The following is a 19,153-nucleotide window of genomic DNA, read 5'->3' as shown; positions in this document are numbered from 1 at the left end:
GCAATATAGGATGAAGATAAATGCAAGTAAAACGAAGACCATGGTCATAGGAAGAAAAATAAAGAAAGTAAACGAGCGAATTCTAAATGAAGTAGTACAAGTGTACAACTTCAAGTACTATCTTGGGATGTACTATAAGCAGTAACATGAGCTGCTGCCAGGAAGTCAAAAGGGGGATATCACTAGCCAAGGAAGCTTTTAATAGAAAAAGGAGCATCTTCTGTGGACCTCTGAAAAAAGAACTAAGGAAGATACTAGTGAAGTGCTTTGTGTGGAGTGTGGCATTATATGGGGCACAAACATGGACATTATGATGAGGTGACAAGAGGCGAATAGAAGCATTTGAAATGTGGATGTAGAGAAGAATGGAACATGTGAAATGGACAGACAGAATAAGAAGAGAAGCTGTGTTAGAAAAAGTGGGTGAAAAAAGAATGATGCCGAAACTGATCAGGAAGAGAAAAATAAATTGTTTGGGTTACTGACTGAGGAGAAACTGCCTACTGAAGGATACACTGGAAGAAATGGTGAACCGGAGAAGAGTTTGGGACAGAAGAAGATATATCCGATGATAGACGACATTAAATTTTATGTGTCATATGCGAAGACAATGAGGAAGGCACAAAATAGGAAAGATTGGAGAATGCTGGGTTTGCAGTGAAAGACCTGCCTTTGTGTAGAACACTATGAATGCATGTGTGTGTTTGCCTGTGTGGAGAGAGGCAGATAAATGTATTTTATGTAGATTGTACATTTGGTCTCATCACAACTTCTAAGAAGTAGAGGTAAGACGAGTAAATGATCCTAAGGGCAGCTTTCAACCCAGAGATAATAGACAGCTCAGGCAGGAGGAAATGTTAAGAAATGCAAGACTGATTGACTTGATGATAATATCTGAATTAACTCTTACTAATGTAGAGTTTTCCTTGGTCATCTGGTTGTTACTATGCTTGTAATGAAATCCTTAGCTTGACTTCCTCTAGGAGGGAAGTAAAGCTATTGTTTCCATCTCTTAAATCTATGGAAAGTAAAAGAACCTTGTCCCTAGTGGAGGTTTTAAAACAAAATTTATTGACCATTTCTTATCCACACTGAATTTCTACGTTGAATAACTTCTGTAGTTGAAAACATTGCTAAGTAAAATACTACTGTTGCTACTGCTTCTACTGCAGACAAATGTAAGAGATGGGGGTGAAGAAGAAGAACATTTGAGAGAAATGTCCGTGAGGTGCAACAGTCCTTATGGCTGACGTTGACAGTGATTATGTTTTGACATGTTATAGTGACTCTGTATCTCTCTTTCTCTCTCTCTCTCTACATATGTTACTATTTGATTTTGCATACAATTTTGGGCTTCAGCAATCAAGGATGTGTTGTTGATTTCAAAGCACTGTACACATCTTTCTCATTCTCAATTGTTGATCTTTTACAGAAATTTTCAACTTCGAATAGCAAGACATGTGTTGAGTGGACAGTTGGACATAGACACTGTGAATGCTGAACAAAGGATAGCATTGGACAAATTGAAAGCTCATGGCAGAAAAAAGAATCTTGTTCGGAATGTCCGTGTTGGTGACAACATTCAGCATCGACTTCCTGGAATTCTTCAACCTTTAACTCAACATGGCCAACAAAATGCTGTGAATGCTCCTGTTAAAGTATTCAATGTATGTACCTAATTTTACAGACAAATTATTATAACTTAAATATTAGGCTGTAGCCACTATCAACTACAATTTGTGCAGCGAATTAATGATTTGTCCTGCTAAAATATGTTACTTAATTTTACCATTTTTTATCACCACAGAATTCCTGTTGCTTTAGTTAATCTGTGACAAAGTCATGCTGGAGTTACTAATAATTATATGTGGCATGTCATATCTACTGCATTTTGGGTCTCAGTCATTGCAGTGCAGTAGTTGTTTCAGTAAACTGTTACAGAACAATCAAGAACCAGTTTTTAAAGACATGATCAATCATTTTCTCATGAAAATTGCAAGTTTTAATTGGAGCTGAAAGTCTTCTATATGTTTGAAAGGGAAGAGAATTACACAACAACCAACCAATGAACACTAATATTAAGGAAATATTACCACTTCATGCATAGAGAGTGCCTACTCCTTTTCTGTTACTCCCTCTGATTGGACATCTGTCATGAGACTCTCAAGACAAATTGCTCATCATTTGAAAAGTGCAATAAATAGGCTATTACATTATTTTATAATATAATGTATTATATATAAAACAAAAATTATTATTACAGCTAGTTTATAACTGAGAAATAAGGAAAAGCTGTTAACTTGAATTTATTGGAAGCAAAGCCGTTACTGGATTATGCAACAAGGTAAGTGATGTTTGGATCCTGCATCTCAACTTTATATTCAGTTTTATTATCGAGGAACTCTTGAGTGTCCTCAATTACACTAACTTCTGTCACTTGAAAGTGGAACTAAACCTAGACAGAGCTCATGAACACAGAAAAACAGGCCAGGAAAATTTGCTCAGTGTCCATTCTATGTAATCCCTATTTGCTGGATGCATCTTTATTTGGACAGAAATGGCACATTAGTGCTGGAATGTATTGCAGTTTGTTTAATTTCTGTTTCAGCTTAGGACCATTTCATACTAATTTTGATGGTGAACTAGAAGCCATTAATACAGCCTTGAAGCAATTAAAAAGTTGCTTAAATTGTTTTCGTAATGTTGTAATACTTAGTGATTCCACTTCAGTAATACAAGCGTTGACATCATTTGTCACCTAACAGCTAAAATTAGTCGTTCATAAGTTCCTTAAATCAACAGGGAAGATAATGATATTTCAGTGTATACCCTCACACTGTGGAATAAATGGGAATGAAAAAGTGGATTTCCCAGCTAAAAAGGGAATTTCAATAACACGAACATAACATCTGAAATTCCATTTCATTCCATTAAACTTACCATCAACAAAATATTAAAAGAAGAAATTTATGAGGAATTCAGACAGCAGGTTTCATTTAAGAAATGGTCCACACTCCTGTACGAGAACCACTAGACACCAGAACATCCAAGAAGAGGTACTGTCGCAACTATAAGGATAACTACTTGTCAGGAGTGTCTTGCAGATCACCTGCATAAACTGTCCATTTTTCCAACCTCTGAATGGAGAGGCAGGATCATCATGGATTGGGATCACATCAATAAATGCAGAACTTTGAAGAATTTCAGGGACACTAGCAGTATTCCTAGTAATCTTTATTGGGAAGCTAGAAGACTAGTGTCTTCTTGGCGTATATAGGGGATATGTGTACCTTTTACAATTGATATAGAATTTAATACATGGTGCCATTTGTTGACAAAATGGTTGAATTAAATGTGCCATCGAAAAAAGAAAGACTGAAATTATGAAAATATTGCTGGAATTCGTTTATAAACTTAATTATTTTTATGCGTTATATGAATTCATTTTATTTCACGTTTCAAAAGTGCGTTTTTGGGGTTATTGCAAGAAGTATAAAGAAATGGTGCAAAATATTCGCAAAATGAGAACAATTCGTGTCATCACATCTCGTGAATTTCACGAATTGGTAAATTAAAAATTCGTGTATACATTGATTACTTCCAGTAAAAAGAAACGTGATCTTACTCGTTAAATGAAACCATGCACTTCCTGAGGCAGTACAAACCTACACTCATAGTTCTGATACCAAAAATTCCATCAATGCTCGTCATAGTGTACTCTATATAACAGAAATTACGTCTTAAATGCACTAGGATAATTCTGTAGTGCGCTGTAGAAAGGACATGTCAAAAAGTGGTGGTTTTGTAGTTATGACATTCATGTGAATTCAGAAAATGTACTTCAGATGGTTTAAAGGGTATGCGTCTATCCTCTTCTGTAATGATGTGTGTCAGATTTCCAGCCCATCATAATACTATTGGTCTTAATTTCAAACTTTGCTTTTGCTCTACCATTTTATGACTTACACTCTTTTTACTGCTCACCATACAATTTCCTGCTAGATTTAAAAATACAAGTCTTTATGTTTCATGTTTAGTTTTTAAACATTTGGCATATGGTCAAAGATTTGCACTCTATGCGAAACAAAATGGGAAAATTCTTTGTTATGAGTAAAACTCTACATCCAGTAAGACTATTATATATTCATGTCATGATGGATATGTGCATGTGTTGCATATAGCAAAATTTTGGTATGTAGTGAATCTGAGTGAAAATTTTTTTCTTCTGTTCAAAAGTGATTTTATTGATTTTCAGGATGAAGAAGACAATACAGAAAATTCTGAATTTGAAGTGGTTGGTAGAAATCACATGCCCACCGTTCCACGAAGAGATGTAATCAATAAGGAGAACACTTTAGAACCTGGACCTTGGAACAAAAAGTTTCGGAAGCTTCATACTTCCACTACTGCTACAGCTGCCACACATTTTCGACCCCAGCATCCATCATTTGAATGTAAGGTCACTCTTTTAACTTAGAAGAGAAAACTTTCTTTCTTCTCCCTTGCCTCTCCTCTTTTCTAAAATATATTACCGAATCAGCATCATGTTTCAGGCATCCTAGTTCAGTATTTTTACATATTAGGTTTTACACACATAATTACGTTCAAACCTTATCAACTAGTAGTAAATATATTTCCCTCCTCTATCAGGAAATACAGTAACTCTGTTCACAAAAATCTGACATAATGTTGCTAATTAGATAATTTCACTATTGCTGATTATTTCTCTGACTTGGAGATAGATATAGGTCTCTTTCTTTTATAGCATTGGTTTTCAAACGGGGAGTCGTGTAAAGAGCTGAGTCATTCCACGTCAAATCGCACAAATTTAACCTCGAATTGACTTTCATGTCTCTGATTTAGATAAAACAAATTTTGCACATTCTATGGATTGAAAAAATAAATACGTGTTTTATTATTGTCTATATCGATTATTGTAGTAGATATGTGTTATCAAAGATTCTGAAACAGTTTGCGCATCATTATTGTTAAACGTGATTATCTCCATTAATAATCACAGAGATTTGCTCTTTGTCTCAATTTGAAGGTGACAGTACATACTTTGTTCTTCGCATTATAATATAAAAATATAAGTTAACTTTGTTTTAAAAAACATTTAAACACATAAAGATATGTTTTAATGGCAGCGACTTACTTTAAAATTACAGAAAGAATTCCTTAAATCCTTGAAATTATTTTAACCACCCTTAAAAAAATCAGAATGCTACTCTGAGCCATTGAAGAATAATTAAATGATTCACCAAGCTGCGCGTCTTGAGTTTGCGGGCTGCATAAGTACTGTTGCAAGATGATGTGCAAGTGCAGCTCTGAATGAGAGTCATGTGACCACTTTACACTATTCTACGGTCAGAATATCACTCTTTCACGTAATTTATGTAATATAGTACGGTATTTAAATACTGTTTTTGTGAAATATACACTTGTAAGAATGATAACTACAGTTTACACACACTGCACTTTTAAAACTAATCACCTACAACCAATTCTATTTAATGTCCACCACTTTACTCTCACTTTGAAGTGAATAGTTCTTTATTATGGCCTGAGATTGTGTCAGTGGAACAAAAGAATGAAGTAAGATACCTCGTACCACTTTTGCTTGTTGGTACCTTGAGTAGAAAATATAGCTAAGTTATTTGTATTCGCTAATGGTAAATATTTAAAAGGAATATTAAAAATAATATTAATTCCATCAAGCATTAATTTAACATTTTCATGATGAACATAGACACAAACTGAGTGCGTGCCACTTGTTCCAGGGAGTACACATTCCTTTGGTCTGAGTTTGAAAATTTTTTAAAATCCTATTTTGATATATGGATATTGCTCTTTGAAAGACTGGTAAGTTTTCTTAAGATTACATAGTACTGTATTAATTTTTTCTGTTTGTGAACTGTCTTTCCATCTTCTTTAACTAAAACACAATTCTTTTTGCCAGCCATAAACCTCCTCACATCATCAGAATTATAAAATTGAACAACCTTCTCTATTATAAATGTTCCCAAACTTTTTCCCGATTTAGGATTAGGAGTAGCCAAAATCCCCTTTTCTGCTCCTACTTGTTTAGAAATTCATATCATGTGAGTGGTGACATTAAAATGTTGTTGAATTTTACTGTAGTACCAAGTTAAAAAAATTGTTAATATATGTATTTTGAGATTTCTGTCGTCTGTTTCATGAAAGAAGTTTATCAATTTCTGTATTATATCGGAATTATTTGAATTTTCAACTGAAGTTGTGTCTTCTGTGATATGAAATATTTTATGTTTAAGTGTATCTGTAACTTTCTACATTTTTTTGTTTTGGATATTTTTTTAGATAATTTTGTCTTCTTTATTGGCGATTCTCAATCATCACTAAGCTCTCACACATCTTCAATATATTATTTTTAAAGTTATTTCTTACTTGAAAGCAACCTGAAATCAGCGTAGTTCTATGTAAAATATAATAGATTATACATTCTTTTTGCATTTTTAAAGTACCGATAAGCTGTTATAAAAATGATTGTTTAAAAAGTGGCCCTCTAAAACAACCCCATCAATAAATCGATTAATATAATATTCCATTTGTTCCCATTTCAAATGACACCAACACTCGTCTATGATGCATAGAATCTTAACAATGAGCATTTTCATACTGTGTCATGCATGAATTTGTCATATAATCAAAAGAGTATAAATAGTAAAATATTAAAGTATGATTCCAGAAAAAATTATAGACCTCTTATTTTGATCTGCAGAACATATTTTAGAAGCTTTAAGCAAATACTAAATGGTCACGTTTCGTATACAAGTGTTTGATTTGACATGCACACAACACAACACAACACGATACCTACTCCGAAAGACTTAGGAATTATTGTTAGATAAATTAAAGGGAAACTGTTAAGTGTTGAAGAGACATTACGTGCTTTTAGAACTAGAGGTTATCGTTTATTTACGTAAAGTAACACCGCACCACTGATAATGTATTACTCATTCCCGCTGTGGCTATCGCAGCTGCATGCTCCGGCACGCGGTCTCACTCAATCCGACCCGAACACACCATCAGTAAATTATTTGCACAGCGACTTCTTATTCGAATAGCATTCTAAAACCAACGCAGTTCTACATAAAACATTTCAAAGAATATAATGATATTTTTTCCCCTTTTTAGAATTAAGTCCCTGATACATAAAAATATGTTTTAAAAATATAACCCCCTAAAAGGGGGCCCATTTTATATTTTGATTGAACACTAAAAATTAATATATAATACTGCAATTATTGCACTTTAAAATGATATAAATACGAAATTTCTATGGTTTATAGAATCTTCAGTATAACCATATTCATAATACATTGCAGTCTAATTTACGGAAAAAGTAACATTTAATAAATGACTAAATAATTGTGTCAGCCCGAAAAAAATATACATGGGTTATTTAATTTAATCAATAGAATATATATAAAAAAATTGGAGCAAATACTAAGTTGTCATGTTTCGTAGGTGTTCGATTTGACATGGAATGACTCAGCTGCAAGAGATCGTGAGAGGATTTACAAAATAGAACAAAAAACGTCATATTAACATACACTGACTGTTTGTTCAGAAACAAACAACATTCAACATAATAAAGTTTCAGTAATTATACACTGAAGTAAAAATAATTTTATTATTAAGACAAATGTGCCTGTTTTTCAGAAAGTATTCTCAAATCTGGACTCTATACTCGATACACATATAGTGATATCACTTTCAAGTTCAATGAGATCTTTCGTCCTTGTTTTGACGACATTCATAGATGAGAAGCTTATTTTGCATAAATATGAGGTTGCAAAATGATATTAAAAAATTTAAGAGCTTCTTTTGCAACCTCGAGGTCACACGCATTCTTTTGATCCACAACTGGTCTACACTCTGCAAAGAAGCTTAGTTTCAACATTCCATCAGTAGGTACACTTCTCGCCTGGGATCTGCAAGCATGAGTGACGTCATGCGGTGGGTAGAAGCAGTACTGTAGTATATGCTCTGCACACTCCCTGTTTTACAGACAAAGCTAATGGCCGCTGTGCATTCAGATTCCAGGCGACTAGTGTACATACATATTTGTATTAATTTTTCCTTTTTTACGAGTTCTTTAATGCAGTGGAATACATCACATTCCTTTTTTGTCAAGTTATGTATGCCAAAAAGCAAGTTTCTTTATAAATCCTTTGATTTTATTGCTTGCTGTTGTTATGTTAACATCTTGGCCTTGCAAACTGCTATTCAAAGTGTTTAAGTGTTCAAATATATCAGCAAAGTAGCTACTAAAAATGATCTTCATGTAATATTTTACATCAGTGTTGCATTATATTTTTCTGTTTTGGTCGTTCTTTGAGAGATTTCTACTACTTTTGAGTAAAATTATCGTTGTTTTTCGATTTTACAGGGATGTGTATTTTTCAAATGAGTTTTAAGTACTCTACCAGCTCTGGAGGGGGGGGGGGGATCGCATACAGAAGTGTCGTCCAAAAGTGGGTCACTCCCACAAAAAGTTTGGGAACCACTGTTTTGTAATGTACAGCCTCGATTATCTTTTTCAATGAAAGGGACATAGTGATTGGTTAATTGAAAAAAAAAACGGCTAATCCTTATTATGAATTTTTATGAACATAAATCCATCTGAGCCACTGGCGTGGCTCAGTCGACTAAGGCACTTGCCTGCCGGTCTGAAGTTGCGCTCGGGCGTGGGTTCGATTCCCGCTTTGTCTGAGTACCTGATTGGGGTTTTTCCGAGGTTTTCCCCAACCATAAGGTGAATACCAGGTAATCTATGGCGAATCCTCAGCCTCATCTCGCTATCATCAATCTCATCGACTCTAAATAACCTTGTAGTTGATACAGCGTTGTTAAATAACCAAATAAAAAAATAAATCCATCTGATGCCATTTAAAGGCCCTGTCTGGTTAGAAAACTTATTTATTTTATTAATTACTAAGAAAGTTGACACTAAGAGGAGAACAATAATGTAAGAGCACCCCAAACTGATGGCTGATGTGTGTAGTGAGCAAACACTAAGGAGTATTAAATAGCTGTGCTTGTTATAGCCTTCGTACTAGGCAATATCCAGAATTAAACTATACCCAGAACCCCAGAAGGAAAGTATTGTAGAAGTACCAAAAGTCAGTTCACTTGCGAACAGAAATAGACCCTAACAACACAGAGTGGTGTAATTGCGGTGGATGTAAGGTAATGCAAACAAGAGAAAAATGTTTTTGTTGCTACGAAAATATTAACATAATATTAAAGTTGTAGTGCAGAGTATATAACTTTTCACTTTTTTTTCTAAGGCATTGTTCTAAATATACCTAGATACACTAAATACAGTAAGGCATTTAATTATGGTTAGAGCAGAGCCCTTTAGATAAGATACGAGTCAGCAGTGTTTTATATGCTGGTTTTTCCAGGTTACCTTTATTATAGTACCCTTCTGCAACACCACAAAATCTAAAAATATTGGTTGTCTGTCATTATATTCATTGCTATACAGTATATGTTATATATTTGCCAGGGTTGTGATATTGGCATCACCAGCTATCCAAACTCTGTTTTAATTTTCCATAATTTATAACTGATCTTCCCCCCTTTTTTTTTGTCCCACACTCTCCTAATTCTAGGACTGATATGTTTTTATTAATATGTACGGTAATACATATTATCATGTCCCAAGTTTCACAAAAACATTTGAAAATTGAAAACCCGTACCATTGATATAATGATATAGCTAAACTCTCATGGTGAAGAATATCTACTCAAGTTTTTCTTTTAATACGACACATTTCTGTGACCTTATACTTCGTTTCAACATGTAATCGTGGTTCTCTGCTTGATGGTTTCACAATCATAACCAGTTCATCACATATACAAAAAGCAAAAAGAAACATAAGACATTGCCATATTACAAAGAAGATTTTTCACTTCGACAAACACATTATTTTACATTTTTTTCTTCAGTTCCAGAAGTGTCCTACAATTTGCTTCATTATAATTCTCACTTTCATTTTGAACATTTCTATATATTGCATGTCCCATTTCACACTGTGCACTGATTTCTGACAAATTGGTATAAAGATGTATTTTTTTCGTTGTTTGATTATTCCTCATATTCATCTGGCTGAATGTCTTTTACGAAATTTTTCTAACTACACAACACTGAAAACTGGTACTTTCGATTTCAATATTGCTTCACTACTTTTTTTTTTTTGATAAGCACTGTCGTCTTTCTTCCTCTTTAATCACAAAGCTAATAAATTGCTTCTTTTCCCTTAAATTAACACAAGGGATAGAATTCTTTTTTTTAAATTCTACGTTCTTTTAGTTTGAAGTAAACTGGATTTTATGAGCAGGATTGTTCGTAGTTGTCATCAGTGAAATTAAGAGCATATATGAGCACATTTGCTTGGAATGAAGATTTTGGGAGTAATTCTATTCAGCCACTCATTGTAGCATTTCAAAGACTTGTTAAAACTTATAATAGTTACTCTTTGGTATCAGGTATTTTCTAATCAAAATATGTTTGTCAGTACATAGACAAACTGAAGGACAGATTTGGTCATCACCAAAAAATTCCGGGGACTAGAAAATTTCACAGTGTTTATGAAAACCCTATCAGATGTTGCCTGACAGTAAAATCAGAAGAATTTTAAGATCATCCTAACAGCAAGATTGTACCTCTGAGTTTACAGCCACGTGACAATGTTGCATTCATCAGTGATGGACAGTGTTGAATCACGGAAATTGACAGCAGTTTAGAAAACAAGGATGTTTATGTGTTTTGTTAACCAGCAGGTTCAAGAACCTCTTTCAAAATGTCAGCTGCTGACAAGAAATATCTGCTTTGGAACTTACAACAGTAATGGGCCGCTCATATGTTACTTCTGACAAATTGAAGCTTTGCCCCGAATAGGGATCTAAGCACCACAATCGTCGCAAACGAGTTATTAGAGGAATAGGAATCTATGATAGTTTCTCTATCATATGGGGGCATCTGTTGGTAGCTATGGCAACTACATCAGGTTGAAATTCCAAAGCTGAAGTTCGTTCGTTGTGGAAAATGGATCTAGCTTCAATTGGTTTTTCTTAAATTTCTCAAAAGAATAGAATTGGAGCTTAGATCCCTATTTGGGGCAAGGTTTCAATTGTCTGAAGAAATATCTCAACTGCATAATCAATGCCTATCTTAACAAGTTGTTGGTACTGGACTTTTTACACAAAAATCTAATTATTAAGCATAATAATTGTATTTATATAATAGTTTCTTAAACATGGCAATATTTAATCGTACAAACATTATTCCAGTATAATCCAGTTTTTCACTAATTTCTCTCTGTTGTAACTTTGGTCCTCATGGAATATCAAACTCCAATTTTGTTTTACAGTTACCTCTCATAGAGTAATCTTTGTATTAAAAACTTGAAATTTTTATTAGGTCCCCTAACAAAGATATTAGGGTTCAAATTCAGAGAACACTGAAAAGCGAACATCTTCAAGCTGTTCTAAATAAATAAGTGGATGAGTAAGATAACTCTAATATTTTTTACTAAAGATTTGAGTGTACAGCTGTCCTCTGGTATTTCATTCCTTCACACTGCAAAAAAAATTTAATCTAATTTTTAAAAAATACGAGAATCAACTTTGGCCTTAATTTTCAAAGAGAATAGAGTAAAAAAGGTACAAGATATAAAATGTAGCTTGGAAGGTGCTGAACATAATGGTGTTTTCCTACTATTCTGTCATTTTCTGAGCTGAGCTATCACATTTACCGCAACTGTCTGCAAAAACCTAATATGTTGAACACCATAATAAAAAAGGCTGCCATTTTTATCATCATCATCATCATCGTCATCATCATCATCATCATCATCAGGAGACGTTTCCACTCAATTGTGGGTCGTCTCAGAACATAGCCTCCTCCACAAAATCCTGTCTTGTCACAATTCTGCCTCTTGAATTCTTCCCCAATCATAGCCGCTCTCTTTTAAATGTATGTGTACTAGATCTAACCACCTAGTCCGGGGTTTTTATAATGTTCTTACTCCTTTGACTTTCATTTGCAATGCCCTTCTTGATATTCTTCTTTAATTCAAGTTTTTCAAATGACCGAACCATTTTAATCTATTGATCTTTTAATTTTTGAACTCCTAATGTCTGTTTAATAACTTCATTTCTGATTTTGTCCTTTCTGGTTTTCTTTTCTATGCTTTTAAAGACAAAAATAATCTAACACTAATTTCTGTCTTCTTGTAGAGGTCATCAGTCACTATTAAAAAATAAACGTTTTAAAAAATAGTTGAGCATCAATTAATTTATTCCTGGGCTATTTCGTATGGATTGTCCCAGCACTGTTATCCTGGAGATGTGTGTTGAGAAGTCCTCCACTATATGTTCCTCGTCAGTGATCACTTGAGTCTGCATAAAGTGACTGTATTTATAGCAGAATTTATGTTGGTAGTCGCAATTTTTGTTCAATTTTTCACATGGACATCATCTTCTTTCTCCATCTGGTGGGAAGAACGTAAATTGCGGGAGATTTAAAATTACGATAGTGTAAATACAAAGGAAAAAATATAATAGGAAAATTGAAGGGACAAAGATAAAATGTTGTAATTGACGGGAAAATGTTAATTGAGGGAATATAAAAACACGGATTGACTGTATTTTAATTTAATTTGCTGAAGTTATGTTATCTTTGTTTTGTTTTGAATCATTGTCTTTTTCCATTCTTAATTGTACTTTGTCATTTCAGTGCATGAAGATGAAGAGGTTCAAGTTAAAAGTGTTCCTGTTAAAGTTTGCAATGCTCTGAAGCCAAGAAAATTAGATGATAGTGAATTTAACATCCCTATGGCTGTGTTTGAGCCTGAAGATCCTACTAAGTGCCCTATGTATTGCAAAAATAAGGTATTGTCAGGTCATCTTACGATTTTTTATGCCACATTCATAATTGCCTTTACACACATTTTTGAGCTGTTGATAACTTGTTTAAACACACTGACAGTTTCGAGTACTGTGTATCTAAACGAAAATTGTCCAAAATAAAAATATACCTTAGAAAATGTTTATTAATCACTCATTGCACCATCTCAAAGGAAACCAATCCAAGTTTTATCTACAATCCAGGCTGCTTATTGTAATCACAGCTAATGTTAACACTTTTATGAAATCCCGAATGGAGAGAGACTAAAACATTGTAAAAAATTTGTGTATTGTAATCAATGATTTGATTTATGTTACCACTTTTTTGCCAATTAATGGATTTCATCCCTGAATACGCATTGTAAGTACTGTACTGTAAGACATGTCTCTGGCAAATGTTACAATCTGTCAAGGACATCCACCAGTTGAATAGGTGGTTTTCCCTCTCAAGCAATAAAATACACATTGCCTGGGCTGCACAAACTTTCATGAAAAGAACGGGGGATAGAGGTGATTGAAACATAATGCAGTCACATTCTCCCTGTCTCTCTAACACCCTAGAAGAACTTAACAGGGTCTGTGGTAGCTTTCCCTTTCTCAAACTGCGTGCTAACAACTGTAAAAACAAACATACCAATAGTATGGCTTCAGTTTTTGATTTGTGATGGTGCAGTGAAACTATAGTTAATGTGGAAAATAAATGTAAAGACTTGAACATTAAAGATAAACTTTCAATTATTAAATGCTGTGATATATTACCGAAAATGAGTCAACACAATGCAGCAGTGCAGTTACAAATCTCACAGGCTCTTTTGTGGAAGCTGTTAAAAAACTGAGACAGTATCTTAGGAGTGGCGAAGGAAAATGGAAACTTAAAATTTAAACAGAATATGTAATAGGAAGGACAGTCAGCTTTAAAAGTATGATTTATCAATGTTCGTGAAAAAGATGCTCATGTTGATTGACCCCTCATGCGACTAGATAAGAAAATGGAAAAAAGACGATTTTGTAGCAACAAAAATATGGTTTCACTTACTTACGAATGGCTTTTAAGGAACCCGCATTTTCATTGCCACCCTCACATAAGCCCGCCATCGGTCCCTATCTTGTGCAAGATTAATTCAGTCTCTGTCATCATCCCACTTCCCTCAAATCCATATGGTTTCACTGATGGAAGAAATTGGAAAATACTGTGTACAAATCAACGCATGCAGGGATACCATCTGTTACCACACCTCGAGCTTGGTTAAGCTGAGATCAAAATGCTGGAACATTTTCTCGATGACTTCAGGAATATATCAGTGATTTCGTTATTTTCTTTATAGATACGGGTGCTAGCAGTTATTCTATCAACTTGAATAGTTGATCAATGCCATGGATAAAGATAGCCAGTTGTATTGTATTCTCCACATCTCTACTCTCATCTAAAGCAAGTGAATATGACATAAATTCGGATGATCTTTTTCTTTAAAGTTCCTTCAATGTAATTGACAAGTTTTTGGACACATCGTGCTACAGTACTCCAGACAGACTCAGTTTTTCTTTACTATTTCCTTATTGTTTGGGCATTGAATTTTCTCAGCAGCAGCGATGAGACACTCTTTCATAAACTCTCCATCCAAGAAGGCTTTTGATTATGTAGCAATTTTTTTATCTGTTACATAACTTTGACACATGTTTCACCTTCTTCTCTCTGCCTTTTAAACATACCTTGCTGGTGTTTAAGTCAATTTGGAGACAGGTCACTTTGTCCACACGAAGCTGCTCTTGAAGATGATTGAAATTGGATGCATGTTTTGTCTCATAGTGTTTTATATTACATTATTTTGATACTGACACTGACTCATGAGTTCATGACAAATTATACAAAGTGACTTATCGAAAAGCACCAAAAAGTATAAGTTGGTCCATTTTTCTTTAAAAATCTAGCAAGAATCACTTGATTTACACTTCTTACTCGACGTTATAGTGATGAAAAGTGAATCGAAAAATGATACTGAATGACCATGTCACTGTTATTATCCATTGAATATTGTCTTACACTAAAAAAAGTGTGGCAATATAATTACACAATAGGCTATGGCTGATACGACAAACCTGCATGTGCTTACATAGGAATATCACACTGTGCACAACAGATTGACTGACTGTGGATGAGATCCTCTCATATTTGTATGAAAATAATGAAGTAGTGATTACCTTTGGAATGTATTGGGAAGGTACTGGACAGCGCACTCAAATTACTGCTTCAGCCATCTATATATTGGTACTAGTACGCCACTTATCACACTGCACTCTGACGAACTACTGCTTAAGCCATGTATCTGCGATATCAATTCTACTTAAGTACTGCTTGTCACTGCTAGATGATTTAAGAAACATACCTATTTAATATGAGTTTATAGGATTTGATGTAAAATATGAAACGCGCAGTGTTCCTTGTGAATCTCGAAAGCATATTACATTTCCAAATACTGCAGTATAGCTTAATTGCCCATGGACTTCATCAAAGTTTCTAATGGAGCCCACACTGTCTGTATGGTTTAAGACCTCTGCCCTAAATGCTTGATAAAAGGGAATATATTACCAAATTCAAGGTAAAAGAGAATGCAAATTACAAGTTATGTACTATATAGTCAACTGGAAATTTTATAGAAACTGTTTTCACTGCATTTATTTTGTATATACTGTGACATTTTACATATTCAGCATTCACTAATCTTTCATTGTACTTGACTCCCACAGGTGTATGCTGGAGGAATTGAATTCACCTTCGAAGAGTTGCGTGCTATTGAGTACAGTAAAGGGAATATACCTAAACGACAGAAACAAGGTGAATACAAATTGGAAGTGTTTATTGTTTTTTTGGTACTTGAACAAGATTTCGACATGTCTTTACAGTTCTGTTGCAATAGTCTCTTTCCCTCTACCTTTCCCTTTGCCTTAAAATTCGAGATTAACAAGTAAGACTTTTCAAGTTAGAATAACGTTTATTTTATTTTGTTATGGGGTATTACATTTATCTAAGTGTGTAAGAATTGTCTTGTGCCATAATGTCTCGTGATCTTACAGGACTTGCATTACAGAATACGTGCTGGTTTGAGTTCTCATGGGGAAGGAATTTTCTCATAAAATTTTTAGCAGTGTATGGAACTGGTGCCAACCCAGCATCGTGTTGAATTTGGGGAGCTACAATAAGTAGTGAAATTCTGTTTCGAAAATCAGCTATAAAGGTTGGGGAATCATAGTGCTTGATCACATATCTCTGTTCTGGTTGGATCATAATTTCTTCTGCTGAGACGTGGACATCAGCCCAACAATGGCTGGTTGGCCTTGGCATTTCATGGGCTGTTCACACCACGGATAGCAGTTTTTTAATTTTGTGTGAGAAATAATTCCTAATATTCATTTCATAGAATATTGAATAAGTATTATGTGAAAGGAGTGTTTGCTTTTTAGTAGTTTTACATTGTATTTATTTTAAATTTCAGTATGTTGTATTATTTACTTGAAAACAGCTACCGATAAAACTGTTAGTCATTTTGTAATAACTTTGTATACTCATCTGCATGCATACATGCTATATTTTTAAAAATACTTGGAAGGATTTCTTAAATGTTGTGTCATCTCTCTAACAAGACACAACAAAAATGTTTCAGTATGTTTTTGTTTAAGAAATTGAAATGTAATTAAAAAATGTTTTATAATATGAAACAAACGGAAGTCATAAATCACTAACTGATCTTCCCTAGATCTGTATGAGCCAGCCGGTGGCTCTCAGTCGATTAAGGCGCTTGCCTGCCGGTCTGAAGTTGCGTTCGGGCGCAGGTTTGATCCTCACTTGGGCTGATTATCTGGTTGGGTTTTTTCCGAGGTTTTCCCCAACTGTAATGTGAATGCAAGGTAATCGGTGGCGAATCTTCAGCCTCATCTCGCTATCACCAATCTCATTGATGCTAAATAACCTAGTAGTTGATACAACGTCGTTAAATAACCAACTAAAATAAAATAAAAAATAGATCTGTATGGGTCTCATTCAGTAATGTTTTAAGTTTTTCTTTTGGACCGTAATCTTTTACTATATAATCTATTATGCTAGGTACAAAGTTTCTATTTTTTCCAAAACATTCAAAATAGTAACCTAAAATTAATTCCATTGAACACCTTTAATTACTCTGTAATGAAAGTTATATGACTATTGCAGTGGCCCAACTTTTCATTCGACTTCCCTCCATCTCTCCTGCTCTTCATTGCCATAAGAAGATTCTTGCAATATTATTACTTCAAAATAGCTGCTGATAAAACTAAGCTTAAAAGATAGTAAGATGAGGAAATTGGGGCAGTATTAGAGATGTAGGCCTATTGTAAATAAGATAACTTAGTTATTATCGTTGCTCTCTAAAAATTAACATTCGGCATTCCTTTGATTGCTAGCCACAGAGAGAAAGTTACCTTTATCGAGCTGTGCCAATCAGAATGTCATTGTCGCCACTCAGATTCAGTTATTCTATAGCGGCTGCTATTAGTCCATGTAGAGTTATTTTCATGTTGCCAGATTGTGTCTTAAGTACATAATTATATAATTGATCAGTTACCTTCTCGAGTTCGTAGGTGCTAGTGGTGCTCTGTGTATATATCAGGGTTTAAGCCACAGTCACATTTGTCTACTTGGCTTCTAAAAATGCAACAAACTTTCAATGTAAATGTGCAAAAATGTGACAACCTCATTGGACTTCAGAAACGAAGATGGTAATGTATAAAATGAAATCAGAAATGTGTGTGAACTAATCTGAATTTAAATGAAATATTAATGGCATGGACAATGTTCGAAAAGGTATTGAGCAATAGATGTCCAGAAATTAATTTCAAAGAGTTGGTGCAATTCATGTAAGTTAAGTGAACAATTTCTTCTAATTGATTTGCATAATTCCATCACACACTGTAAATTGTGAGTGAGAATTTAGTTGCATGAATCTTGTAAAAACTGGAATTAGAAACCGCCCTTCAGTAAAAAGAATTAGCACTCTGCTAACAATAAATCTTGAAGGGCCTAGTCGTAAAGAATTTCAATGTTTAGAGTGCTCATAAAATAACATACTTCAATGTTATGTAAATTCAGCAGTAATTGATTCTAAACATACCTACGTGTAACTATTTACTTACATAAGTTTATCTAGAGTGTGATAAGATGGATTGAAAGTAATGAAACTCCAAGAAAAAATTACATAACTTTTTGTTTCTGCATACTTTATTAATTTTATCTTTCTGTGGAATTATTTATAATATTGCACAAGCTTTTTGCAAGTTGCACAAATATAATATTATGTTTGTGCATTTTTGCGTCAATTATTTATTTTCTACCTTAAACCTTGGTATATATGTATAATTTAAGACACAATTCTGTTGTTTAACATTGTATGATTGTGAATGAAGACCACTTGAAGACCTGTGAAGCATTAAGATGAGAAGAAATTACAGTTCCAAAGTATTGGAAAGCACGACTGCTAATGGCTTCATTGCCAAATGCAAGGCACTAGACAACAACAACAACAACATTGTATGATTAAAGGCGCATACAATCTATTGTTTAACAGTGAGGGAGAAAGACATGACAACAGTGCATAGCTAAAAACTCTCATCCCAGCAGCTAGTGTTAATTACTGAAAGAAACCCCGTTTTCCTTTCAAGGCCAACATTAAACTTTAAAATAATTATCTGGTTTGTTTATAGTGCTTTACAACGAAATGATTTTCTTGATTTGTTAGAGGTTTTTAGTAGTGGTTCTTTTTGTTTCCGCCAGTTATGCACATTACACTCCGACACAGTAAATTCTCGACCAGCGGCTCTGTTACCGTGTTCTTCTGCGAATTTGATAACTTTCAGCTTAAAACTCGCTGTATAATTGAATATTTCGGTCTGTGCTAATCCATTGTTGAAACACAATTTTATCAACACAACTGGTTACTGCAGATGTCCTAAGAACACTGCGTTATTAATGAGAGTAACTTACCTATATTTTGTGTGCATAAGAAAATAACCAATCATGATTGCAGTAGTACCATGCATTGTTGTTTAAAATCTTGAATTTAAACATACTAAGTAGTGCATGCAATCTTATGACTTTCGATATTATTAAAATGATCTTTGTTTAAAATGAGATGCGTCTGTTATGCAGGGATTTTTTTTTTTTTTT

The 19,153-nt window shown here is 34.0% G+C and overlaps 1 protein-coding gene across 2 annotated transcripts in view; it reads left to right on the top strand.

Moving 5' to 3' along the window:
- LOC138696427 (uncharacterized) overlaps positions 1-19,153 on the top strand; it is a 156,634-nt gene that overhangs the window by 21,550 nt on the left and 115,931 nt on the right. For both annotated transcript variants that reach the window (XM_069821394.1, XM_069821393.1), the window contains exons 4-7: positions 1,433-1,667; positions 4,256-4,454; positions 12,791-12,945; positions 15,706-15,793. In XM_069821394.1, the coding sequence (XP_069677495.1) occupies positions 1,433-1,667; positions 4,256-4,454; positions 12,791-12,945; positions 15,706-15,793 (677 nt within the window). The remainder of the gene's footprint in view (positions 1-1,432; positions 1,668-4,255; positions 4,455-12,790; positions 12,946-15,705; positions 15,794-19,153) is intronic.

This window comes from Periplaneta americana, chromosome 3 (assembly GCF_040183065.1).
Source record: "Periplaneta americana isolate PAMFEO1 chromosome 3, P.americana_PAMFEO1_priV1, whole genome shotgun sequence".
NCBI lineage: Eukaryota > Metazoa > Arthropoda > Insecta > Blattodea > Blattidae > Periplaneta > Periplaneta americana.
Note: the sequence above shows the minus strand (reverse complement) of the source record. Positions and strands in the feature narration are given on the sequence as shown.